We start from the raw sequence: 27,719 nt of genomic DNA on the forward strand, positions 1-27,719 counted from the left end.
TGAACAATAAAGTGGATTTATTTAAAAAGACTACAAAATTTGACAGAGACACAAAAGGCCCACAGGATTTAAAATTATTAAATATAAAAATGATTGGCTATAAACTGTAAAAATACATTCCCCAGTCCCCAAACAGAACATAATTTAAGTGTAGCAATTATAAAATCTTTGTACTGTATGTGCATTTCCCTTTTTAAAGAACTGTTCTCAAAGGTCTGCTTATGTAAAGTAAATTTACCATAACCATTAATAAGAAATTGTTTTACATTTGAGTTTGCCCTTTTCTGTAACAGTGGCTTTGGTTTCAAGTTCTCCTTGAAATTTTTACTGACCACAAAGACCTTTTTACTCCTAACTCCTCCCAGAGCAGACGGAGGCCAGTCAGTCGTAGCTCCTGTTTTACAGGTTCTGGGATGGCCAGAGACATCAGTGAAGAGTGTCTTTCGGTGGCCAGCCAGGAGCTCCATTCTGCACCAGTGACACAGGTGAGGTGAGACCTCGGGACAAGGGGAGCTTAGGCGCCGCAGCAGCCTGCTGAGGCCATTCCTTCAACCCCCCGAGTGGGGACCCTGAGGGGGTGCAGATGGTCTGCGCGTTCGAGCTGGGCGGAGATGATACTTAAAAGGACAACAGTACCTGCCTACCACAAGCTGGTTATCTTTGAACCCAAGTTAGACCTAAGCCATTTCTCCTCCCTTATTTAGCACACCCTGTGAACACACAAATAGCATCCTTGACTGGTTCCATGATCTCCCGAGCAAGCAGTGGTGACACTGCCCCTAGCAACCAAACTGACACAAACGGGTAAGGTTCTGCATCAGGAAGACAGCAGAGGTTGTGTTTGGGCGTCTGTGTCTGAAACCCATCCACGACACTGTGGCAGACGAGAAATTAAAGACAGCTTAATGACCCCATCCTTCTCACTGGAAACATGAGTCCACTCTTGCAGACAAAATCTAGCCCACCCAGCCTGGGAGACTTCTACCAAAGTACTGAAGTCACTGCCTGAGCCCTGGAGTCTTGAGCGAAAACTCTTAACAGGAGGACAAGAGAGGTCTAGCTTGTGAACCACTTGGTTATAAAAAGACCTCCTTTGAGAACGGTCTCATTCAAAGTGCCCTGGCCTGCTCTACGATAGCCTGCCAGCAACAAACCGTTCTTCAGCTGAGTCCAGCTGGTCATGAAGCACTCCTGAGGGTGGACTGTGCACTCTGACACCGTCAGCAGTGCTGACCTGGGCAGGCGTCTCTGGGCACTCAGGGTCGTCTCTGAAGAGAAACTCGGGCACTGTCTGTGCGGGAACAAGAACCGTTAACGATCCTGCTGGGAATCGATGCTCTTAAACGGGCCCGGGAATCTGGAGAAGCTGCCACCACGGCAGCCAGAGCCCCCGGCCCACTTCTGCCGGGTGGTAAAGCAGTGCCTGGACCATCCTGATAAGGAGACAGAACTGGGACACTCGCAAATCAAAACTGAAAGTTTGAGGTTTTAAAATAAGATGGGTGCCAAAGAAAACACTGAACAGAACCTGCAGAACTGTATTATTTTCAGGAGAAATAATCATATGGCAAAAAGGAATGAACCATTTTCTCTCATAGTATGAGCTCATCTCTTCAGACAGACACTTAGAAGTGGCTTTCAACTGCACTGGCGGACGTGGAGCTTACCTTTGGTCCTTAGGGTAGCAGTTTCTTCCATTTTTCTATATGTACTTTTTATATGGGGTTGCTGACATTGTTGCTCTTGTAACATGTACAATATCAGCATCTCCCATACATTTTCTATTAGGCTATAAAAGGTCTCAGAAAGAGTTGATAATTATATCCTAAAATGTTACATTATAATTTTAAGGCAGAGTGAGATACGGTAAAAGCCTGGGTTTTACATTTGTAAGGAAAAAACCGAGACCAACATTTAAAATAATGATCTCTTAAATATACATTAAACTCTATCTAGTCATCAAAAAGCAAAGTCACAGCTAAGCATATTAAAAGTGAAACCATTTATAAATGGATGAACTTCATCATGCCGTTTATACAGCTATAAAGCATAAGCTAACCCTAGTAACAATGATGGAATAATTTATCATCAGTTGAGCTATGATTTAAAGAAACAGCTGCTCTTACCTCCAAACAAAAACAGAACTTCATCTGACACAAGTTTTAACTGTTACTTTTAAAAAGCCCTCTGGCCTAATTGATGGTGACTGATACACAGTCCAGTCAATACTGATCAAACTGCCTTCCTGCCTTGCTCTCCAAACATCAGTGGTTTAACAGGACCCAGGGTCTACAGGAGCTGCTGCCCCCTCGGCGGCAGCCCTGCGCACCCATCCCCACAAGTCTCTAAGCGGTGTTCAAAGGTTCGGTGAGGCACCCTCTCGTCGCAGCCTCCCCTTTAATCGGCCGGGGCTTCTTAAATTTTTCACGGAGCATAAGGGCAAAGTCGAACGCGTATGCCAGACTTGCTAGAATTCCAAACACCTGAGGAGGGAAAGGGCACAAAGGTACATGAGGAATTCTGGAGTATACTCTCACATCTCCTACTAGACTCTGGACCCATTTTACACAATTTATTTTATACGCATCATTCTTAACATCATGTGTGTGTGCTCAGTCGTGTCCAACTCTTTTGTGGCCCCATGGACTGTAGCCTGCCAGGCTCCTCTGTCCATGGAATTGCCCAGGCAAGAATACTGGAGCAGATTGCCATTTCCTTCTCCAGGGGATCTTCCTGACCCAGGGATCAAACCCCTGTCTCTTGAGTCTCCTGCATTAGCAGGCACGTTCTTTACCACTAGTGCCACCTGGGAAGCCCCATTCTTAACATTAGTCTAAGTTAAAATTTAAGGTCAGGTCATCAAAAAATGCAAAGTTAAAAAAAATTCCCAGAATAATGCCCATTAGTCAAAGTCTCCCAAAATATTAATGTCCTGTCTTGTCCTGTCTTGTGTGTAACACACACAAGGTTATCTACTAACCTTAAGCTGAGGTTAATAGATAAAAACCAAGTCCTATAACATGATGTAAAACAAGATTGTTAGCAAGGGTTAGACTGACAGATGAAAAGAGCAGGTAACCACGCCGAGGCAAAAATGAAAAAGGTTATTCATAGCAAAACATTCTCCATTGCAGATGCTTTTCAATTACCTAAACAGTGTTTTCCAGTTCCCTGTCACCCTGTAATGACACAGTAGCGTGATGGCACTACCTACTTCCTCTTCCTTAAGTCACTTCCTCACTGCACTCGCCTAACGTCTGAGCAAACATTCTGAGAATTCTCTCAAGAGACAGAAGAACAGAGTGCAAATTTAGCTTCTTCGCTAACAAGACCCTTAAGGAAGGGGGCCAAAAAAGTGCTCTGCAGAAAGAGGAAATCGATGGAGATCGTCGCTGAAGTCCCTTCCAGTACTAAGGCTCCATCTCATACATTTTAACACCTGGGTGTCGTTTGCTGCAGGCTCTGGCCCTTCACCCCCCTCCCCACCACCGGCCCTGCATTCTGCCTCATCTCACGGGAAAGCAAACTGAACTTCCTCATTCACCGGAGTCGGAGAAGGCAGTGGCACCCCACTCCAGTGCTCTTGCCTGGAAAATCCCATGGACGGAGGAGCCTGGTGGGCTGCAGCCCGTGGGGTCGCTAAGAGTCGGACACGACTGAGCGACCTCACTTTCTCTTTTCACTTTCCTGCACTGGAGAAGGAAATGGCAACCCGCTCCAGTGTTCTTGCCTGGAGAATCCCAGGGAGGGGGGAGCCTGGTGGGCTGCCGTCTATGGGGTCGCACAGAGTTGGACACAACTGAAGCAACTTAGCAGCAGCAGCATGCACCGGAGTGTCCCCAACACATCCAGCCAAAATGTAACAATCAATTCCACCCCCCAAAAACCCAAGTCTCTTTTCCCCTCTGGAGTCTTTATTTGGCTTGATGGCATCTGTCCCCTTATGTGGCTGGCAAATACATCCCATACTTTAAAGGCAAGACCAGTTGTCTATGACGACTGCCTCAGCGAGCTCTGGTCTATGCAGGACCTCCTCTGCATATAACCCAATGAGCTTCTAGCTTTTTTGCTCACATCAGAATTTTTTTTTTAAATAGACTCCCTCACTCATGTAAATCTATGTAATTTTCAGCATATTATAAATACTGAGCTTTTAAACCACCACTCAACATATTCAATGAAACTGAATCCTCTAACATTCTAACACATCACCTAATTAAAACACACAAATAAGCTTTTAAATATCTGGGAATTTTAGGACATGCTCCCTCCCACCCTCCATGAACTGAACATTTCCTCAACTTTATTTCACTTTTCACTTCCTCCACAGGATTTTTATAGTAATACACTTTTATACTACAAAGTACTTGACAGCTTCACCTTATACTCTTCTGCAACAAAAATGACGACTATAAACTGAAATTAACCATAAGACTTTTTCTCTCTTCAGTTGGTACATATATAATCCATGGCTAAATAGTTCATCGCTAGAATGCATCAAGGTTCAGCATGAATTTTATTTACATTTTGTTTTTACATGTTTAAGTCCTAAGATGTTGTGTACATGTAAGTAGGTAGATAATATTACAGCCAAGCAATTCTCTGAATGCCTTTCCAGTTCTAAGCAGTTTGAATGATCTATATGCTGATGTTTCCATTAATTATGACTTCAGCTTTGTTATGAACAAAGCATCAATGGGAAATAAGCTGACTAGTGAGAAGACTTGACTAGTGAGAAGACTTGTTAACTAACTGTTAACTGTTCTTGCTCACAGCACTGGCCCTGATTAAATCCACGCTCCTTGACCTGCAATTGTGAAATTCAGAAAGCTACAAAAACTCAAAAATTTTATGATTTACTTGGCTCAAAATTGACACAGAACTATTTAGTCTTTACTCATCTCTCATACTGTGAATATTCAGAATAACATTAATATTCAGAAACACTAATGTTGGACACCAAGGTGCTGCTCAGACTGCCCAAAGGTGTGTGATCCAGTATATGTATAGCATTGCCTTTCTAAAACCCAGAATATTCTGAATTCTAAAAACACTCGGTCCCTTGACGACTTCATATTAAGCAGACGCTGACTTATCTCTTACATTAGCTGAACTTTGGGGTCATAGCTCTGTTATTCCCTGCACTAAAAACAGCCCCTGATAGGTGTGAGCGTGTTTCTGAACTGAAAAGGGGAGACACTTGAAGATAGTCAATCCTACCGCTTCCATTAGCAATAATGTTCATAGGCAGAGTAAGTGGATCTTTGTTAATAGAACTCAAATTCTAAAGACAGGTTCTAGGTTTTTAAGGCTATCGTATTTATTTGCATTCAGGTCCTCTATTGAAAATTACACTAAAACATAAGTTAAAGACCAACTACTCTCCCTTAGTAAGTACTTTCCAAATTCTGTATTTTTAAGCAAACAAAAATAAGCAAAGATAAAGGGTACTTACAATTGCAGCAAGTTCAGCTACGGTGTTGTCATGTGTCAAAGCGAAAACAATGGATGCCACCAAGAAAACCAATCCTGTGCCCAGAGTAATAAAAAAGTCCTACACACACATGAAACACAGAGGGAACACAGACAGCACGTTAGGCTGGTTGAAAACAAGTGTGTTTTAACTCTTTAACTTCTTTTAAAAAACAGTGACTTCTTTTTTCTTGACTCAGGCTTCCATATTTCAACTAACTTTTCAATAAGCTTGGTATTTCATAAATACCCTGTAAAGGAATACCCTATAAATATGCACAGGCTATATTCAGAATACATCAGAAGATAATCTTTTAATAAAAATAGTTCTCCATTATCACCTATATGTGGAATCTAAGAACTAAAACCAATGTATGTAACTTTGAAACAGACCCACAGATGCAGAGAAGCTAGTGTGACCAGTGGGGAAAGGGGAGGGGTACCAACTATCTTGTTTAAAATAAGCAACAAGATGTAAGTACTGTACAGCACAGGAAAACCTAGCCATTATTTTGTAACTGACTTTAAATGGAGCATAATCTATAAATATTGAATTGCTGGGTTTCACATCTCAATATGAAATCAACTCTATACTATTACAAATAAGATGAAACACACACGCATGTATGCGTTTATCTTTTCTTGAGGACATGAAGATCAAAGCCAGAAGATAAAATACCATATTACTTCCAGAAAAAAAAAAAAAAAAAAACATTTTTCTTTCCTTTCCAGGTAACCCATGCTAGGATGGTCTCTCTCAGAGTACTTCGTTGCTTTGGACAAGAGACTCAAAAGGACTGCCCATCATTAGCTCAATAAAATTACGCCAATATTCTGTTTTTTAGACACTTAAGCTTTCTTGGATAGCCTGTTGTTTCCAACTGTGCCCAGCGGGTCATCCAGCACAAGCTTGTATTAATAGGATGGGATTATCTACTACGTAAGAGCACCCACAGCCATCAGAACGCTGCGTACAGCACGGAACAGCTTCCTGGTTTCCAGGAGCGCTCTCGGGCATGACCTCCTGAGGCTGTCTCAGCAGCCGACTGCGAACAGTGCCTGACCCACAGAACGTGACCGTCACTCCAAAGGGTTTTAAGTCTGATATTTCTTGAGTTTTCTGAGATACATTCTCCACTAAACCTACTAGCAATAAATAGAATTCACTATTTTGTGAGTTCAACATTTATAAAAAACACTTGATTTTTCTCTTTGCTTCCAAAAGAGGTGTTTTTCTGCAGTTCACTTTTTTTTCTATTCCTTTGAATTATTATTTCAAGCCTGTTACTTATAAAACTATGACTATTTGGAGTACACTCGAAGTGTTTAAACAAGACACTCATTTTGAGACAGAATGTAGTATTCAATAACCTGGGTTCTAGACCTAGACTACCCGAGTTCACACGCCAGTAACATCACCTCCTAGCTGCATGACTGAATTACTTACCTATCGCCTATGTGCTTTTGTTTGTTCATCTGCAAAAGGAGTAGTAACAGTATTGTATTCATAGGTGATTCTACAGATTAGAGTGCTTTAATCCAAGCAAACCGCTCAGACCAGTGCCAGATATACAGCAAATGTTTCATCAACACTGGCTATTGTTATTCTTGATGTAATGGGATGGAAAAGATTCTCTTTTCAAAAAGATTACTGTTCCACCTTAGACACCACAGCCACTATACACTCAAAATGTTTTCTCAAAAAGAAAACCTCTTACACAAAAATATTTTAAGTATATTAGAAAGCGGACAGTAAGAGTTAAATTTTTTAAAATCAAAGAAACATGACTTCCTTACAATGTTAGGTTGAAAAGTAGAATATATATATGATTACAAATATGTTTAAAACTTTCTGTAAGACCCAAAAGAAATATTATATTTTACAAAAGCTATTTTAAGATGAAGTGACTATTTTTTTTCCCCAATATTTTAAAATCCGTATTTACTCATAACTTTTTAAATGCTGGAAGTTTGATGTAATAAGTGTTCTACATTTTGCTCATTTTGACCATAAAAGTACAAAATTTATATTGTTTCTCGTCAAAAAGATCAATGTTCGTAAGCACAACTAACCATTTCTAGGGCTTCCCTGGTGGTCCAGTGGTTAAGAATCCACCTTGCAATGCAAGGGGTTCGTTCCCCGGCCTGGGAAGGGCCCAGCTGCCATGGGGGAGCGAAGCCTGGGCACCCGAGAGTCTCCGGCAGAAGTCACCACGCTGAGACACCAAGCGCTGCGATGAGAGAGCAGCCCGTCTGCCCCAACCAAGACCCAGTGCGGCCAAGAAGGAAACGATATTTAAAAAAACCGAACACTTCTAAAATACTTTTATGGAAAGGAATGCTATTTGGCTGTTGGACGAGAAACGCATGATTGTGGTCAAAGGCTTCATGGATTTGATTCAGACTCTGACTTTCAAAGTTATTTTTTAACTGTTCGGTATTGTTGCTTCATTTTTCAACCTTAAAAGAATCATTATGTATATGTACTTTTTTATTGACGTATGGCTGATTTATCCTTTTGTGTTCACTTCAGGTGTAATACAAAGTGATTCAATTACGTTTTTTCAGAATATTCTATTATAGGTTTGTTTTTTCAGATTATATTCCATTAGAAGTTATTATAATATACTGAGTATTGTTCCCAGTGCTACGCAGTAAGTCCTTATTGCTCATCTGTTTTATGTGTATAGTTTCTTGATCCCACATCCCTGATTTGTCCCTCCTCTCTTCCCTCTCCTCTGTGGCAACCACAAGCTTGCTTTCTGTATCTCTAAGTCTGTCTGTTTTGTATATATATTCTTTTGTATTATTTTTAAGAATCCACATAAGTGATATCATAAATGTCTTTCTCTGACATAATATTCTCTAGGTCTAGTAACATGTTACCGCAAATGGCAATATTTCATGCTAAAAAGAATGATTTTGAAAGACAGTATCCAATCAAAATGGTGGAATAGAAGGACGTGGAACTTGCTTCCTCCCACAAATACATGAAAAATACAGCTACAAATGGAACAGTTCTCACAGAACCACCTATTGAACACCAGCAGAAGACCTCAAACTGCTGAAAGGACGGGAATGATCTCCAAGTGACAGGCAGGATGAAAGGCGAAAAAAACAGCTGCAGGATGGGACCTACACTATGGGAAGCCCCTCACTGGCCAGGAGATGAGCCAGGACGGACAAGGAGCTTCAGAGGACAGCGCGGCCACCGGTCAGGTGCACACGTGCTGCAGGCCCCCAGCCTGCGCACCCCAGCCTGAGACAGACTCCTCGTACAGGCGGAGGCTGGGTGCTGAAACTCGGGAGTTTAGAGGGCAGGCCTGCAGAGAAGACTGCTGCTGGCTGCACGGAGACGGCCTGAAGGGGCTGGCGTGTGCTCTGGCCACAACTTCAGGGGCTCCTGCCTTGGCAGGCGCCCGGGAGCAAATGCCAGCAGGCTGCCCGTGCACAGAGGCGGGGCTGAAACCACAGCTGGACCCAGGGGCATGCGGCTGAGGAAGCAGGACTGAGGTCTCTCCCCACAGCTCCGGGAGCCACTGGCTTCCATCTCTGCTGGCAGCTGTGTAAACTCAGCACCTGCTGAATATTGTGTGGACCTCGGGTCCTCCCACGGCTGGAACAGATCCGGCCTGAGCAGCTGTGGGCTTCCTGGACACATGCACGCAGGGACTGGGCCGGGCCACGGTCTGAGCACCTCCAGAGCCCCCACAGCAGGTCCAGGTGCACAACTCCTGTGGTCCTGGAGCCTGACTTCAGTGGAGCTGTGCTGGTGGCCTTGTGAGCACCAGGCCAGAAGGACCCCGGGGCCAAGTGATGGCAGCCCCAAGGCTGAGATGGGGCGGAGGACAGAGCTGACCACAGTACGTCTGAGCTTCATAACAGGTGCCAGGTGAGCAGACTCACCTGAGAACCACTCTGAGGAAGACTCAGTGGCTCCTCTCCCAGTGGGGGCGCTCCAATGCCCCTACCTTGCACCACAACTCAGAAACACACCTGGGAACTTCTACTCCAACAGCTAGGGTACAAATCCGGCCCTGACAGGCCAATGACAACCACGGAGCAAGGAGGCCCCGCCCACTGCTGGTGCCGGTCAGAGCGGCAGTCACTGCCTAGCAAGGGGCAGCAGCGAGCAGACGCCGAGGAGAGCGGGCACAGGCATCCATGCTGCCAGCAGCCCTCGGCCACACAGGGGAGCTCCCACACAAAACCACGGCAGATAACTGCTTCTCCTAAATGCATACAGCAAGCGAAATAGAAGTAAAATGAGGAAGCAGAGCAACCACTCTCAAAAGATCAAGAGAATTCCCCTGAAAGAACAAACAACAAAACAGACCTCTTCAGTCTAATACATGCAAGTTCAAACAGGAGACAATGACAACTGCGAAGAAATTACATGCAGATTACTACGGGAAGAACTAGAAACTATAAAAAAGGAACCAAGAAAAATTAAAGAATTCATTTCTTGAGATGAAAGTTGAGCTAAAAGTAGTGAATAGTGGAATGAATAATGCAAAACAGTTAAGTGACCTAGAAGATAGAATAATGGAAATCACCCAGTCAGAACAGCAGGCAGAAAGCCAAATGAAAAAAAAAACAAATGAAAGCAATGAGAGACCGATGGGATAATAAAAAGCATGCCAATCTGTGCACAATTGGAATTCAAAAAAGGGAAGAAAGAGAAAAGGGGATTGAAAATGCATTTGAATAAATTATGGCTGAAAACACCCCAGATCTAAAGAAGGAAACAGATATCCAGGTACAGGAAGCACAGAAGAGTCCCAAACGAGGTAAACCTGAACCGACCTACACCAAGACACAGTTCTCTACAGAAACGCTGCAGGCCAGAAGGGAATGGCAAGAGATAGTCCAAGTCCTGAAAGGGAAAAATCTGCAACCTGAGATACTCTATTGAAACAAAGAAAGAATTTCCCAAACAACCAAAAGCTAAAACAATACAACAATACTAAACCCATCCTAAGGGAAATACTGAAAGGTCGTCTCAAAACATAAACGAATTTTAAGAATCTACAGGAAAGAGAAAATCATAATCTGAAAGTAAATCACTTAGGTAAGCTAGTATACAGATTAAAGAATCAAAAGTTTCTGTGAAGTGGGAGACTGGGATTGACATATACACACTATTGATACTATGTATACAATAGGTAACTAATGAGAACCTACTGGATAGTGCAGGGCTCCATGTTGACCTAAACTGGAAGAAAATCCCAAAACAAGGGGCTAAGTGTATACAAACAGCTGATTCACTTTGCTGTACAGTAGAAACACTTAAAGCAACTATGCTCCAATGAAAGTTCAAACAAAACAGCATGGTTTTGGCACAAAACCAGACGTATCACTGAAACGGAGTAGGGAGGCCAGAAGTAAACCCTGACACTGGTGGGGGGAATATAAGTGGGTGCGCCCACTATGGAGAACAGTATGGAGGTTCCTCGGAAACTAAACAGTTGCCGTATGATCCTGCAATCCCACTCCTAGGCATGAACCCAGACAAAACTGTGATCTGAAAACACACACGTACCCCAGTGTTCACAGCATCACTGTTGTTGCCAAGACATGGAAACAACCTAAATGTCCATCAATAGATGAATCACAATAAAATATTACTCCATAAAAAGAATGAAATTACACAATTTGCTGCAAAATAAATGGATTAATCTTACTAAGTCAAGTAAGTCAGAAAGAGGAGGACAATTACCATATCACTTATAGGTGGGCTCTAAAATATGGCCACAAGTGAACCTACCTAGGCAATGGACTCACAGACACAGGACAGAGGGGTAGCTGCCCCGGGGGAGGAGGTTGGGGAAGGATGGATTGGGAGTGTGGGATCAGCAGAGGCAAACTATACAGGATGGACGAACAACAAGGCCCTACTGTATAGCAGAGGGAACTATATCCAGTATCCTATGATAAACCTCAGTGGAAAAGATTATGAAAAAGGATGTGCGTGTGTGTAACTGAATCATTTTGCTGTACAGCAGAAATTAACACAACACTGCAAGTCAACTATACTTCAATAAAATTTTTAAAATGCAAAAAAAAAAAGGTAATAGATTCTTATGGTACAAAAGGGTATACAGAAAAAAGTAAATCTTAGGTATATCAATATAGGACCCAAAGCTTGCTTCTCATTAAAACAATAATAAAATCTTAACTGGTTTATATTTATCCTGGTTTATATTTATCCTATTATCTTGTTTTTAATAGTTAAAACTTACTGTTTTTCATCTTTCTCCTCGAAACTGTGAATTTCATAAATCAACCCTGCTAGTTACAATTCCTCATAAACAACTCTTGAGAACCTGAATGCTATTGAAGTAAACTGTTCAAATTTTTCTTTCTTAAATGCAGTAACTCTGTAAATTAGCTCATCTGTCATCTCACAAATCCATATTAAAAGAAAAACAGGGTCAGACTAAGTCTTTAGAAAGTTATACATCTCTTAATTTTGTGAATATAAAATTGCCCCCTCTACTTTTATTAAAAGGGTTATTTCTAAATAATGAATTTAACAAACACCTTCTAAATTCACTTAGAGACAACTTTCCTTCATAATAAAATCAAAACAAAGTAGGTAGAATTACATGCTGTTTTGCTTAAAGGCTCCGAAACCTGTCACATTAGTTCATTACTTCGTCTTATGTTCAGCACAGCGCCTGACCTACCACAGGGACAGTGGAGAACTGCAGAAACCCACACTTTGAAATGTGAGAAATCAAAAATGATGCAAATCCTAGTTCTCAAAAAAATACCTAATGTGAATCAGATTAAAGCACCAGTACCTGTAAATTATTGGCAGTGTCTGTCACTATAACCTCACCCTCCCCCAACCATCCCATTTGCTTGGAGGCAGACCTGACACAATGGATAGTGCCTTTTCCTGTTCGAGTTGTGAAAGCATTACTACCGTGAATAATACAACTACACAAGATCCAAAAACATCTACGTTCTTGTCACAGGGATTATGTTTTCTCATGCTTACCGATGACTTGACTTTTACGGGATCAACTTTGTCGTACACTGGCGTGCAGTACACAATCAGCATAAGGAGACTCAGCAGAAAGGCACTGCAGCTGACAAATTCAAAAAAGTAGAGTCCTCCACACAAAGTACACTGCGACACAACTTCCTCACAGATGAAGGCCAAGAGAGACAGCACCTACAAAAGAGAACATTTGGCTTGTTTTTCCAGGAAACCTGCAGAATTCAGAGAATACCATCTGTTCACTCAAATATTTATGAAGTGGAGACCTGACAAACAAGATTACTCACTGAACCCGATCTTTCTACACAGAACTCAGTCCAGACGCCCTGAAGGAAATGTAAGTGCACAGAAAAGTCACTACTATGTGCTGAATGCCAGAACAGGAGAAATTCAGGAAGTGTCCTAAGAGCACACGGAACAGGCACTCAGCCTGGGGCTCAGGCAAGGCTTCCTGCAGGAAAGCTGAGACCAGCAGGGCCGTAGCGTCCGTCTGGGGGCTGGGCAGGTAAAGGACGGGCGCCGAGTTTCGGGCAGAGGGGCAATGCACAGCAAGAGCTGGAGGTAAGAGCGCACGGGGCCCTCCCACCCCAACCACACACAGAGCCCACAGCCCCCAGTGCACTGCGAGAGGGAGCTCGATGGTGCCGTGACCCCAGAGAGGTAAGCACTCTCTAAGTGCCTCTGCGGGCTTCCCTGGCGGTCCAGGCGGTAAGAACCTGCCCACCGATGCAGGGGCACAGCTTCAACCCCTGGTCCGGGAAGACTCCACACTGAAGAGTAACTGAGCCCATGTGCCACAACTACTGAAGCGACTAGAGCCCGTGCTCTGCAGCGAGAAGCCACTGAAAGGAGAAATGATGCCCCGCCGCCAGAGAGCGGCTCCCACTCACTGTGACGAGCGCGTGCCACACCCAGCAAGGAAGACCAGCACAATCAGAAATAAGCGTATGAATAAACAAACGCCTCCTTTTCCTAGTGTAAGGACTCTGAATTTTAAGGGTTTTTAAAGCAAAGGGTGACATGATCAGGTTTATGTTTTAGTAGTTCTTTCAGGCTCCAAGATAGTGAAGGGATGGGGGAAAGGGCGAGACTGGGGGTAGCCATCCAGTCGGGAAGCTGATGCCAGAAACGAAGGGAAAAGTGAGCAGGGTAGTTGTAACGGATGAGAGTCAAACCCCTGATGAAGGGGGAGAAGCCCTCAGCTGACAGGACGAATACAGACAGACCAGGAAACAAGGTAATATATATGTGCTTAAATACTTGAACACAAGAAGGCATGTTTATTCCTTCACCAGTCTTTGGAAGTGGGCCTCTTCTTTGACAGTGCACCTGACGCATTCCCCTTCATGTCTGCTGCGTTAATCACTTCCATCATTTATGACTGCCACTTCCAGACTGAGGTTATTTCAAGTGGAACAAGCTCTGGGACACTCGAGAAGCAGCATGCTGACTCTTTCTAGAATCAGACTAGTCTTACTAGCCTTTCACAGTTGCCGCGCTCTTAATTCCACAGCCAAGTATTTATTAACTTATTTTTTGGTCTTTCTAAAGCATCCCATTTATTTTCATAGATACAATTCCTTTTCACATTCAATTTCACTCTTGCAGTATTTAACTGGCCTTAAAAAAATATTTTTTAATGCATTTGCACTGAATGGAGAACAGTTATCTGGCTAATTTGACAACTCAATTAAATGCAGGTGGGTTTTAACAGCGCTCCCACTGTTGTGTGATGAGGTACTCACACACTGATGCCTCACTGCAGAAAGAAGAGTCTGTCTGCTTTTTAAGAGGCCAGAGTGCTGGGAAGAGGATAAATTCATTTTAAACATGCTGCAAATGAGAGGTCTGTGGAGGAGTTAGGTGGAGCTGCCTGAGGCAAAAGGATATACGGGTCTGGAGCTCAGGGACACATCTGAGGTGGAGCCCAACATGTGGGAGATCACCAAGAGTTAGGAACGCTGGCTCTCGGCAGAACTGTGATGAACCCCAAGATTGGAAGGATAAACAGAGGGGGCTGCTGGTGGTGGTGATTTAGTTGCTAAGTTGTGTCCGACTCTTGGGACCCCATGGACTGTAGCCTACCAGGCTCCTCAGTCCATGGGATTCTCCAGGCAAGAATACTGGAGTGGGGTGCCTTTCCCTTCATTCAGGGGATCTTCCTGATCCAGGGATCGAACCTGCGTCTCCTCCATTGCAGGCAGATTCTTTACAGCTTGAGTCACCAGGGAAGCCCCAAAGAGAGGAGGAGAGACAAGCATAGGACAATTAGGAGCAGCAGTGTGAGTGGGTTTTGTGGAAGCTGAGGGAATTTCCTTCTGCGCATGAAACCTGATGGCTGATGAAATGACTGATGACCCAAGTCAAAGCCTACTGGGAAGCGTCCTCTTACTCAGGCCAGCAGGCGCAACCAGATGCGTGAATGGCAGTGAGACTGCTACCAGAATCAACAGTGAAACGTCAGAGTAGCTTTATCCTACAAAACATTTTCATCAAAGCAGAGGTCCTTGGTACAGCCTTTCTGGAAAACGGTTTAGCAATTTCTTTAAAAACTAAGCAGGCAACTGCCATGTGATCCAGGAACTGCATTCCTACAATCTGCACATTTCTTGGTCCAGAAAATGAAAATGTACGTTCCTGCAAAAACTGATACGTGAATGTTAACATTTTATTCATCAGAGTCCCAAACTCTGAACACTCCAGATGTGCTTCAACGGTTAAGCAAACTGTGGTCATCCATACCATGGAATACTACTCTTAGCAATGAAAAGAAAGAAACTTGATATATGCAGCAATCTGGATGGATCCCCAGAGAATTCTATCAAGTGAAAACAATCCAATCTCAAAAGGTTACATACCGCATGATTCCGTTCACAAAATGACACAACTTTTAGAGATGGAGAACTAATTAGTGGTGGCCAGGACCTGAGGGACCTACATGGTAATGGGACAGTTCTGGTTCTTGGCTGCGGTGATGATTAAGGAAGCTACACTTGATGCAACAGCACAGAGGTACACGAACACACACATTTGTGAATGCAAAGGACCGCCCTTCACGTGTTTTTTTGCAAGTTCCTATGATACTATGATTATTTTAAACAAGTTTAGAAACAAATCTAAATTAGCATCGAAGCCTCTAAGGGATTTCCCCCCTCCAGCTACTGGCCATACAAAATTCACACATGCCCACAACTGAAAAGAACCCGCCTAAGGATGAAAATAGATCCTATTTTGAGGTGATTTCCTGTAAGTTAATGAGGCATAAAACAGTCCAGAAGATCCCAAACAACTTCCTCATATCAGACAGGTGTTAGCTGAGGCGTTCCCAGTCACAGCACCACAGACACAGTGGCACACAGGTCCCAGAAAGTCACTGTGCAAAGGAACTTCCTCTCCTGTCATTACAAGAGCGTCTAGAGTGTAATAAGTGCCAAATGTCTAAAACTCCATTTCTTTTGTTCTTCCTATGTTAAATCTTACCTAAATTTTAGGAGTTTCTCTACAAGAAACCTTAAGAATATATCTAAGTTGTATGAAATTAACTGTGAGAAAATATATGAGTCTGCAACTCATTGAGACGTGAGAACAGCAGCTCTTGAACCATTCTTATTACAAGAATGAGATTATCGGGAACACTCATCAGTGTCCCTAAGACAATAAAACCGTATCTGCAGTAGATACAGACCACTTATCTACTCTCCCCAAGAAAAGTGCAGGAACCAGCTGGGCCAGAACCCATCAGAGACAAGTCATTATGAGCCCTCTTCCAAACTCCTCAAAGGAGGCATTCTTACTGACCTTCAACCTTAGGGCTCTATCAGGAGGAGGGTTCAGCATGGACATCCTAAGAGAAGGAAGGGGTACTATGTCAAGCTTGGATATTTACTAGTTCCTATTCCCAGTTAAAGGCCAAGGAATTAGCACTATAAGTTATATTCAGTATGAAAACTCCTGACTCCCGATCTCTGTTAATACTAAGCTTCCTTTAACATCTCCCACGGCTCTACGTGCTTCCCTGGTGGTTTAGTAGTCAAGAATCTGCCTGCAATGAAGGAGATGTTGGTTCGATCCCTGGGTCGGGAAGATCCCCTGGAGGAGAGCATGGCGACCTACCCAGTACTCTTGCCTGGAGAATCCCATGGATGGAGGAGCCTGACGGGCTACAGACCATGGGGTCGCAAAGAGTCGGATACAACTGAACCACTAAACAGCAAGAGCAACAACAGCTCTATACAGTCTCTAACACAAAACAAAGGGAACATTTCACAATCTATACAAATGTCATTGTACACGTGAAACTAAGGTTACAAGTCAATTACATCTCAATTAAAAAAAATATTTTTAAGTGTGTTGAGTATTATGTATCCAACATTGTAATATGTGTTCAGTTCAGTCGCTCAGTCGTGTCCGACTCTTTGCGACCCCATGAATTGCAGCACGCCAGGCCTCTCTGTCCATCACCAACTCCCGGAGTCCACCCAAACCCATGTCCATCGAGTCGGTGATGCCATCCAACCATCTCATCCTCTGTTGTCCCCTTCTCCTCCCGCCCCCAATCCTACCCAGCATTAGGGTCTTTTCCAATGAGTCAACTCTTCGCATGAGGTGGCCAAAGTACTGGAGTTTCAGCTTCAACATCAGTCCTTCCAATGAACACCCAGGATTGATCTCTTTTAGGATGGATTGATTGGATCTCCTTGCAGTCTAAGGGACTCTCAAAAGAGTTTTCTCCAACACCACAGTTCAAAAGCATCAATTCTACGGCGCTCAGCTTTGTTCACCGTCCAACTCTCACATCCATACATGACCACTGGAAAAACCATAGCCTTGACTAGACGGACTTTTGTTGGCAAAGTCATGTCTCTGCTTTTAAATACGCTATCTAGGTTGGCCATAACCTTCCTTCCAAGGAGTAAGTGTCTTTTAATTTCATGGCTGCAATCACCATCTGCAGTGATTCTGGAGCCCCCAAAAATAAAGCCTAACACTGTTTCCCCATCTATTTCCCATGAAGTGATGGGACCAGATGCCATGATGTTAGTTTTCCGAACGTTGAGCTTTAAGCCAATTTTTTCACTCTCCTCTTTCACCTTCATCAAGAGGCTCTTTAGTTCTTCACTTTCTGCCATAAGGGTGGTGTCATCCGCATATCTGAGGTTATTGATATTTCTCCCGGCAATCTTGATTCTAGCTTGTTTCTTCCAGCCCAGCGTTTCTCATGATGTACTCTGCATATAACTTAAATAAGCAGGGTGACAATATACAGTCTTGACGTACTCCTTTTCCTATCTGGAACCAGTCTGTTGTTCCACATCCAGTTCTAACTGTTGCTTCCTGACCTGCATGCAGGTTTCTCAGGAGGCAGGTCAGGTGGTCTGGTAATATGTGTAGGAGCATGTAGTAACAGAGCAGTGAGACCTGTGTATGGACTTCCCTTGTGGCTCAGCTGGTCAACAGTCCGCCTACAATGTGGGAGATCCAGGTTAGGAAGATCCCCTGGAGAAGAGAAAGGCTACCCACTCCAGAATTCTGGCCTGGAGAATTCCATGGACTGTATATAGTCCATGGGGTAGCAAAGAGTCAGACACAACTGAGCAACTTTCACTTTTAAAACCTATGTATAAGGAAAAAAAAATAAGAAAACATTGATTTTATATCTCATACTTGACCATTTGGTATCAATTCAGGAAAATGTTCAGACCCACCTGGATTAACAGTAGCCGCAGAAGCATGTGTGAAAAGCAAGACCCAGGATCAGGACAGGCAGAGGGCACTCTGGGTGCGGCACAAAAGGAACAGAAACACTACAGTAAGGATTTGCAGGGCAGCCAAGAGGGTGACAAGGCAACTGACCTAACTGGATGGGGTGTGATGAGGAAAATGATGAAGGAGTGGAGTGTGGTTATGTGATGATCCTGCCAGAGAGGATGGACTTTCAGATGCAGGAACTGCCTGTCTGGTTTTGTTGGTTAGCAGACAGGAGGGGTGGAGGACTGGGAGAGGCTGAAGAACGTCACAGTCCAAGAGGAGGAGGGACCAGGGCAACTGGCACCAGAAGAGCAAGGCACAGGAAGCTGAGCATTTCTCAGGGAAACTCCTTAAAAAGCAAGTAAACACACTCCACATTGTTAATCTAGCAGTGAGGTAGTACTGTTGAGGCCTCAGGAAAGGAAAGGGAAAGGGAAGTCGCTCAGTTGTGTCCGACTCTTTGCGACCCCGTGGACTGTAGCCTACCAGGCTCCTCCGTCCATGGGATTCTCTAGGCAAGGATACTGGAGTGGTTTGCCATTTCCTTCTCCAGGGGATCTTCCCTGACCCAGGGATCGAACCCAGGTCTCCCGCATTGGAGGCAGACGCTTTAACCTCTGAGCCACCAGGGAAGTCGTTGAGGCCTCAAGTGTGACTTATATTATTTTAATCTCATATATATATATAAAATGTATACTTATACATATATATACTTATATGCTTACATTTGTAAGCAGACACCTTTTGTATTAAAAAAGAAAAAGTGAAAGTTAAGAGAAGAATTTCAAGAAATGTGTGGTCACCAGCATTAATACCTAAGTGGCTGAAGAGAGGAAAAGAGATAAGGTCACTGAATCAGGTAAGGATATAATGGTGAACGCAACCCCTAAGTTCAGAGGCTCAGTGATTACTTTCTGGTAAACAGTTGTGCTCTCAACAGCATGCAAGCATCGTACTTAACACTGCTTACTGAATATTAGGCTAAGCACCTAACACGGTACATATGCCCAGTATGGCTCCTTCTAGTGGCTCCTTCTAGTGATACAAAATTGTACCCAAACGTAATTAAGGGCATTATCAAGCTGCTCAGAGTTGGCAGGGCCCTTGGAGAACACGGTCTCCCACCCCTCTGTTTACAGCTGAGGGACTTAAATCTCTGACAGACTAACTCCCAAGTTAGTCACATCCTCCCGACTCCCACTCTGTACTCATTCCCCCCATAAAGCACTGTTTATTAAGTTCATCTTACTGCTGGGTGTGTTTATGTAGGACTTCCCTGTCAGCTGGGTTTTTGAAGTTAGAACCAGAGGTCTGTGCATTTCCCTTTTTGCTGTTAAGTCATACATTAAAACCGCCATGCTCGAGTCAACACATTTGGGAAGTCTCAGTGACCAGAGAAGCACTTACCGTTCTGATGACCTCAGCGTTCAGATAGTGACTCCTCTGGGTGTCCATTTCAGTTTCACTACCCTTCCTGAAACTTCAGTCTCCCCTAAAATTAACAGTCACCACACTAAATACTAATTCTCCATCACTGAACAGTCTACCACCAAAACATTTCTCATAAAAGAACTTTTTAATGTTTGCATTAATTGTAAGGCTCCATCTACACAATTCTATTCGTCTGTGAATTACTAAACTCGCTTTAAAAACCTTGTAGTGATATGTAAGGTTCAAGTAAACAAATGTGTCGGCCTGCAGTCAGGCTAAGCCTCCAGTGCTTTCAGCAAACATTTACTCACAAAGGTTCGAGGATACAGTTTGCTGACATTATGGATCTTCTTCAAGGTAAAAGAGCACTTCAATTTAGTATGTATCAATTTTCACATTTAAGTCATGAAAATAGCACCAATAGAAGATAAACGGCTTCTAAGTGATTTGTTTCTTGGCACTTAGAAAATAACACTATTCACAATTTAATACATTTAAATCACTGGTGAAGTCTAAATCAAACTGCCTGCCTGAAGAGTCATTATAATCACAGTACTATGCAGCCTTCAGGACATTCAGCTGCTACTATAAACACAATGCTTGTTTGTGGCAGAGACTATATCATACATACTTAGATCACTACACCAGTTTACTAGCAAGGAATCTGGCTGCCAAAAAGGTCAATTCTCCCAGTAAGATCAGAAGAAAAAAAAAAAACAACTGCCTCAAAAAAGAACAGTAACAACAAAAACCTCACAAAGTATGTGCGTAAGGACCAACCTAAAGACAGAATCAACTAATAAAGTGATTGCATAGACTGAGAACTGCAAGGACTCCCCGCGGCACCTTCTCAGCTGAGTCTCCATTTCTTCTTCAGCTCTGCAAGGGTGGATGGACAAGCCTTTGACAAAACCGAGGTCAAAACCCTCTAACTCCCAGAGTATGCACCTCAAGAGCTAGCCATGCCGTTCTCTCTAACCACCCCCCTTCTGCTTGCAGGCTCCGCTCTGTACCCCTGGTGTTCGGCTCTGTGCTGGCAAGCGCACCCCGCGGAGCCTCAGAGACTGTCAACACCTCAGAGGGGACCCAACCCCACCTCTTAGGAATCTCTAAATCTCCTAAGTACACAGCGTCTGGTGTGTTAAATTTCAGAGTAAGACATTTCTCTTTTGGGGTTTTTGAGAATCTGGTATGATTTATGGGTCTAGAATAATGAACACAGAAATGCACTGTATTTTGAATAAAATGTCCTCGGGCTTGCAAGTCCCTGGTTAAAGTACCTCCTCTTTTGATTATGGGTTTCTCCACACCAGCTGTTCCTTACTGGAGCTCACCAGCTCTTTTTAATTAAAAAACAATTTATCTAAAGAAAACAACCTAAAGGCAGAGTTTGAGTTAAGGAAAGAAGACTTTGTCTGTTGCCCCTGGCTGGATGAGTTTTCATTTACTCCATATAAACCCTTCTTGGGACTTTCTGGGTAAATCTTATATTGCTGTGAAGAGGTAAGACATTAAAACAGACAAAGTAGAAACAAAAAGACAACCATCAGAAAGAAAGGCAATATTGAAGAAATATTTTTCTAAATCTATGTTAAAGAAAATGTAATACTGTATGTTTCCTGTAAACAAGGGGATTCTCTGGCAGTCCAGGGATTAGAACTCCAAGCTTTCACTGCCAAGGACAAGGGTTCAATCCCTAGTCAAAAAACTAAGATCTAGAAAGCCAAAACAAAACAAAGTGAAAAGGGTGGGACAGGTTCACTATAAACAAACAAATGGAGTTCAAAAAGAGACATTAATTTTCATTCTTTTGCTCTTTCTCCTTATGGATGATGGAGAACAAGCAGGAATAGTCTAACAATCCCCGCAAGGCAAACTCATCCTCCCCCTTCTCTCCAAGTAAAAAGTCTACCATGGAAACTTATGGCTGCATTCTATTCAGAAGATAGGAAACTACAGTTTATTATACTATAAATAAGGCAATCAGAAACTTCATTTTAGATTTGCCAGTTCTCATTAGGAAAAAGAAAGGCAACTGAAAAGAGAGTTCATGGGCAACAGACCAATACTGAGGATGTCTTTTGAACAGCAAGAGTGCTTCAAATGAATATTAACTCTTTTCTGTTCCAAAGAATTCTTCTACTTATATAGAAATATTTCAGCTCTAAGGCAGAGAAACACAGCTGACACCTAAAAGTCAAGCAAGAGCTGAGGACAGGAAGAGCAGAAGGAAGCCCTTCTTGGGTGGGAGGATCCGCCGATGCAGAACAATGGCAGGAGGGGGCTGAGGACACTGTAGGGACAGAAAAGCTGCCAGCGTGCAGTTAAAAGGAGATACAGCCCGACCCTCTTGGGCCACACTGTCACTTGCTTCCAAGGGACTTCCTGGTTATTCCCAGAAGTGATCATTTGGGTGGCTAAAAAGCTATGTTAGTTTTTTTACTGCAATTTTTCTTTTCAATGAAAGTAGGTCATCTGAGTTCTAAGAATATAAGTTCTGGTTATCTGACTTTTAAGAACTTAAGATCTCCCAAAGAAAGCCAATTGGCTGTTTTCACTGGGGATGATTAAAACACCAAACCCACCCAGAAACGTTCTGAACAGTCTGATTTTTCCTCTTAGAGAAAATGTTACTCATTGTTGGTTAAAACAGAACAAAGGAGGTCAATATGCGTGTGATCTGAATGAACATTTAAATCTCAGAGATGGTTTGATCATTTTCACTAGTAGATTTAAGGTCCTTAACCAACGCCTAAAGCAAACTGAAACTAAACGTCCCTGAAAGAGAATGCCCTCGCCCTACCTTCACACAACTCACACAAAAAGCTGTCCCTTTGACTTTGTCTTTGGTGCACACACTGCTCATTTAGAAACAATTCTTTTCCAGTTAGTATTAAAACTTAAGAGACAACTTACTGGACACGTTTATCTCTACGCCTTGCGTAGTATCGGAACACTCTGTCCCAACAAATTTAACTGCCCCCTTGGGTTCGCACCCGGAAAACCGCAAGAACCGGAGAAAGATAAGAACGCATTTTGTAGTCCAAACACGGACACTTTGGGAGATAATGCAGGGGAACAGCCGGGAGAAGAGCCAAAGGTCGCTACACAGGAGCAGGGAACGGTAAGCTGCGGGCTCGGGTCTCCGCCGCATTTCCTGCGCCCGCCAAGCCCGCCAAGCCCGCCCGGTGGTCCCAGGACGCCAAGGCGAGGGTGCGGGCCGGCCCTCGCGGAGCAGGGCCCCGGAGGAGGGGGCGCCGGCGGGCTCCCCCGTGGGGAGCGGCCCCTCCCCGGCGGAGGGAGGGGACTGGGGATGTGGAAACGGCCGCCCCTGAGCGGCGGGCTGAGCGCCGCTCGCTGCCTCCTCTCGCCCGCCCCGGCCGCGGACTCACCAGCTCCAGGACTTTGACTCGCCGGAGCCCCGGGAGCCGGCTCAGGGTGAAGTAGGGGGCGAGGCCGCTCCGGGGGCCTCTGCCGGGGCCCGGGTGCGCCTCCGTGGTGGGCCTGTAGACCTGTCCGTTCTCCATCGCCCAGGGCCCGGGAACGCAAGGCCGCCGCTGGTGCCCCGACTCCACCGACTAGGCGGGCTTGGCCGTCACTTCCTAGGCCTCCGCCCCACTTCCGGCAGACCCCGCCCACTTCCGGCAGGCACCGCCCGGCCCCGCCCCACCCCGCCCCGCCCCCTGCCGCGAGGCCTTACCTCTCTTCTTGCACAGATCTTCGGGGAGACCCGGGAACAAGAACGGCAAGTGCAAACGTCCTGAGGACCGCAAACGTCCCGGCTCCCTCTGAAACGGCTGCTGTGGCCAGGCTGAGCAAGGAAGAAACAGAGGAGGTGAGGCTGGAGAGGCTGGCAGAGGCCAATGTAGGGCCCTTGCAGAGCAAGGGAAAAAATGAATTTCATTTTCAATGTTACCGGTTATCTCATAGATCCCACATGCCGAGGAGCAACTAAGACTGCAGCCCACAAGCACTGGGCCCGGGTTCTAGCGCCTGTGCTCTGCAACAACAGAAAGCACCCCGAAAATCAGTGCACCACAATTAAAGAAGATCCCACGCTGGCAGAAACTAGAGAAAGCCTGAACACAGAAACGAAGACCCAGCACAGCCAAAAAAAATCCAAAAAACAAAAAAAGTGAGGATGTGCATAGGTTATATACAAATACTACATATTTTTAAATCAAAGACTAGAGCCTCTGAGGATTCTGGTATCCAAAGGGGGAGGAAGTGAAGTGAACTGAAAGTCGCTCAGTCATGTATGACTTTGTGACCCCATGGACTATTCAACCCATGGAATTCTCCAGGCCAGAATACTGGAGTGGGTAGCTGTTTCCTTCTCCAGGGGATCATCCCAACCCAGGGATTGAACCCAGGTCTCCCACGTTGCAGGCGGATTCTTTACCATTTGAGCCAACAGGGAGGCTCCCAAAGTGGGGTCCTAGAACCAATTCCCCCAGACACCAGACTATATTAGGGAGTCGTTTCAGTGAGGGGCAGCCACACAGAAAGCTTTCCCTTCATTAATGAATAAACAACCCTGAATAAATGCTGGGACTGGCTACATTGAAATGAGAAATCTTATTTATGGAGAAAATATACACCAAATAAAAGGAAGATTAAGTTTTGAAGATTATTCAGTTTTCTCCTTTAATAACAGTATTTTTTTTTTTTAATGAAAGAAAGAAAACAGTCAAAAACAGACAGTTTGGGAAAATATAATTTGAGATTTTTCACTATTCAAAAAGTAATTTAGTGGTACTTTTTCAATTAAAATTTTGTTTTCAGCAGCTCCTACTGAAACAACTTCAGGGCTCTCTTAACTCTGTCAGCGCTGTTAGGCAGGAGTGTGGACACAAATCTGGATCACAGCCACTGACTGTCCTACACAGACATCCACAAAAGACCATGTCACAAAACACAAAGTGTGGATGCCATAAAGGAGAGAGGATACAAATCATAAAAAAGAAAAAAAAAAAAAGAGAATACATATTAAATGTTTTGAGGATTCAGAGTCGAAGAAAATGACTTTCAGCTGAAAGGATCAGCGTGGTGGAGCTTCAAGCCGGGGGTTAAACAGTGGACTTTGGACGTGCGGGAAGAGGACAGTGGGTACAGCAGGCAGAGGCAACAGGAAGAGAAGCCAAGAAGCGCACGTGACACAGAGGACAGAGGGAGGAAGGACAAAGAGTGGCAAAGGAGGCTAAACCGACTGCCCAGTTTTGGAGGGCCCAAGGAGGCAGGCTGAGGAGGTACTTCCCTGTGCTCTAGGGGTTCGGACTCCGAGCTTCCACTGCGTGGGGCACAGGCTCAGGTCCAGGAACTAAGATCTCACATGCTTCTTGGCACAGCCAAAAAAAAAAAGAAATCAGGCTAAGGAACTAGAGCTTGCCTTTACTGCTGAACAATGAGGAACCACAGAGGAGGAAAGTCAATGACCGGAGCGCTTCCTTGGGGGTGTTTTTCTAGCAGCCTTGCGGAGACTGGGCTGGTAACATGCAGGCAGGGACTGTTGTAGATGTTCTAGAAATAGGAAAGAGAGGCTCGAACTCGGACAGTGGCCACAGAAACAGAGCAGGAGGGGTGGCCTGAAGAGACTCCACGGGAGGGAAAAACCAGTGCGATTTGGAGACTGATTTGCTTGAAGAGAAAGGGAGGAACAGGAACAGATGCTAAACTTTCAAGCCATGTAACAGACTGACAAGCGACAGGGAGCTCAGGAGGAACGACCGCGTCAGGATCAAAGCACGCATCTCAAAACGCTACAGGTGTGACGGTCCTACAAGCAGAGTCAGCTATGCTTCAAAGATTTATTTAACTTACTGGCCATTAAAAAAAATGCAAAAACACTTCAAAAGATGATATGAACAATCATGGGATGTATATATATGTGTGTTGAGTGTGTCTATGTATGAAAAAAAAAATGGAATACGATTTTACTAGTTTAAGTTCCAAAACCAGCTGATGCTGTACGGGACATAAAACGGTTGCCTCTGTGATTAACTAAAGCAGAGAGAAATCATTTTCATCTCTATCAGGAAAAAGTGAAGTAAGTGAGACAAAGACAAATATCATATGGTATCACTTACAGGTGGAATCTAAAAACTGAGACAAATTAACTATTCCACAGAATAGAAACAGACTCTCAGACTTAGAAAAACAAATCTATGGTTGCCAAAGGGGAAAGGCAGGGGGAAGCGGAGGGATAAATTAGGAGGCTGGGATTGACACAGACACACAAACGTATATAAAATAGATAACCATCGAGGACCTGCTGGACAGCTCAAGGGACTCTACTCAATATTCTTTAATACCCTACACATAGGGGGAAAGAATGTAAAAACAGGAATGGCTGTACGTGTAACTGAATCAAGTCAGGGTGCACCTACTACAAATGTTAACATTGTAAACCAACCATACTCCAATATAAACGAAAAAAGTTTTTAAATGCCTACTATACTCCCCTCAGGCCTTGGTGACCCAGGCTGGTGTCACATCCCTGGAGCCTTGGGACCCAGCGATGGACTGTCATGTGGCTGAGGGAGCCGGGGAGGATGTGCCAGCAAATGAGCCCTGCTTGGACAGGGAGTGCACAGTCCCCTCTGGTGGGACCACAATCTCTAGATTCAGGCGGACTCTCCTACAGCTATACCAAGCCAAGCACACCCTCCAAATGGTGGATGCTCTGGGCTGGAAGAGCTCTGAACAGTCACCCTGTCTCCACGTGGCCTGCTGCGGAGTTCCCACCTCCAGCCTCCTTCCTTAGAGTGGCCCCACCTATGGACAACAGTGCCCTAAGTGCAGCAAGCAGTCTTGCAGGGGCTGCAGTCTGTCTACGGAAGGGTGAAAGGGGAAAAGGTAATGAGACAAAGCCTTGGGTTTTTGTTCTGGCACATGCCACCCTAATTGACAACCCAGGAACTCAGCTTTTCCTAAGGCTCTGCCTGCCCCAACTAACCAGAGTGGGCAGGAAGAAATGCTTCTGCCTTGTGGCCATTTCCCATCATTGTTCAGTCACTAAGTTGTGTCCAACTCTTTGCGACCCCATGGACTGCAGCACACCAGGCTTCCCCGTCCTTCACTATTTCCCAGAGTTTGCTCACACTCATGTCCATTGAGTCAGTGATGCCATCCCAACCAACTCATCGTCTGTCGTCCCCTTCTCCTGCCTTCTATCTTTCCCAGCATCAGGGTCTTTTCCCTGATGAGAATGAGTCAGCTCTTCAAATCAGGTGGCCAAAACTAGTGCTTATGGGCACTTCCCATTCACAAGGCCCGTGGGGCTGGAGATGACACCTGCCCTCAAGAAATGTCCTATGGTAGGTCACACAAAAACAATTCAAAACAGGGCTGACTTGCAAGAAGTAAATCTCACTCATACTTATTGATAAAAATTGTTTTAACGGAAAACATGCTCCACATGGCTATTACTAAGAGACATGTAAATCAGAACTGCAAGGAGGTATCACGTTGTGCCAGTCAGAATGGCCATCAGCAAAACGTCTACAGACAATAAATGCAGAGACACCGAGGAGAAAAGGGAGCTCTCCTACCAGGCTGATGAAAATGTAAATTGGTAATATGCACTCTGGAGAACAGCGTGTGGAGGTTCTTTACCAGCCAAGAATAAAGCTCGTTTAGGATCTAGCCACCCCAGTCCTGGACCTACCATCAGAGAAACAGAATCTGAAAAGGCACACCAACATTCAGGGCAGCCCTGTTCACAACATCCAAGACATGGAAGCCACGACAGTGTCCGCGGACAGAGGAGCGGAAAAAGATGACGTGCTACACGTATACCGTGGGGTACTGGCCAGGAAAAACAGATGAAGTGAGGCCATTAGTAGCCACATGAATGGACCTAGACAAGATCATACTTAGTGAAGTAAATCAAACTGAGGAAGACAAGCATCGTATGAGATCACTTACACTTGGAATCTAAAAACTGATACAAATGAATTAATTTATAGAGGAGAAAAAGACTCAGAGTTAGAAAACAGATGCATAATTCCCAAAGGGGAAATCAGGGGCGGGAGGGGTGAGTTAGGAGGTTAGGGTGGAC

The 27,719-nt window shown here is 44.4% G+C and overlaps 1 protein-coding gene, 3 long non-coding RNA genes and 1 other non-coding gene across 6 annotated transcripts in view; 2 read left to right on the top strand and 3 right to left on the bottom strand.

Moving 5' to 3' along the window:
- Positions 1-8,042, top strand: part of LOC145520547 (uncharacterized) — a 64,119-nt gene extending 56,077 nt beyond the window's left edge. Inside the window, exon 2 of the long non-coding RNA XR_014064573.1 lies at positions 6,205-8,042. This is a non-coding gene — a long non-coding RNA (uncharacterized LOC145520547). The remainder of the gene's footprint in view (positions 1-6,204) is intronic.
- Positions 1-23,236, bottom strand: CMTM6 (CKLF like MARVEL transmembrane domain containing 6). Of its 2 annotated transcripts, none has more exons than XM_081527099.1 (4): positions 23,053-23,236; positions 12,479-12,655; positions 5,456-5,554; positions 1-2,483 (listed from the first exon to the last, which is right to left on the bottom strand). In XM_081527099.1, exons 1-4 carry the CDS (start codon positions 23,185-23,187, stop codon positions 2,346-2,348), a joined length of 549 nt encoding a protein of 182 aa, XP_081383225.1. In that variant the 5' UTR covers positions 23,188-23,236; the 3' UTR covers positions 1-2,345. The 2 variants fall into 2 exon arrangements, with proteins under 2 accessions (XP_081383225.1, XP_081383226.1); XM_081527100.1 differs by having other exon boundaries at positions 1-2,520; positions 5,423-5,554.
- On the bottom strand, positions 18,789-18,861 carry TRNAW-CCA (transfer RNA tryptophan (anticodon CCA)). The gene has a single exon. It is a non-coding gene; the product is annotated as a tRNA-Trp (tRNA).
- LOC145520545 (uncharacterized) lies at positions 22,712-24,293 on the top strand. The gene is made up of 3 exons (XR_014064571.1): positions 22,712-22,784; positions 23,377-23,495; positions 23,591-24,293. It is a non-coding gene; the product is annotated as an uncharacterized LOC145520545 (long non-coding RNA).
- LOC145520546 (uncharacterized) overlaps positions 23,361-27,719 on the bottom strand; it is a 15,293-nt gene continuing 10,934 nt past the window's right edge. The window contains exons 4-5 of the long non-coding RNA XR_014064572.1: positions 25,050-25,180; positions 23,361-23,471 (exon numbers count right to left, since the gene is read on the bottom strand). This is a non-coding gene — a long non-coding RNA (uncharacterized LOC145520546). The remainder of the gene's footprint in view (positions 23,472-25,049; positions 25,181-27,719) is intronic.

This window comes from Giraffa tippelskirchi, chromosome 9, assembly GCF_054371585.1.
Source record: "Giraffa tippelskirchi isolate mGirTip1 chromosome 9, T2T-mGirTip1v1.2.pri, whole genome shotgun sequence".
Taxonomy (NCBI): Eukaryota; Metazoa; Chordata; class Mammalia; order Artiodactyla; family Giraffidae; genus Giraffa; species Giraffa tippelskirchi.

What these genes read in the sequence shown, in the direction of transcription:
- CMTM6 (XM_081527099.1), bottom strand. Translation starts at nt 23,187, where the DNA reads ATGGAGAACGGACAGGTCTACAGGCCCACCACGGAGGCGCACCCGGGC. An exon ending in CCGTAAAAGTCAAGTCATCG is followed by an intron (nt 5,555 to 12,478) that starts GTAAGCATGAGA and finishes ATGTGTGTGTAG; the next exon opens with GACTTTTTTATTACTCTGGG. An exon ending in TAGCTGAACTTGCTGCAATT is followed by an intron (nt 2,484 to 5,455) that starts GTAAGTACCCTT and finishes TTCCCTCCTCAG; the next exon opens with GTGTTTGGAATTCTAGCAAG.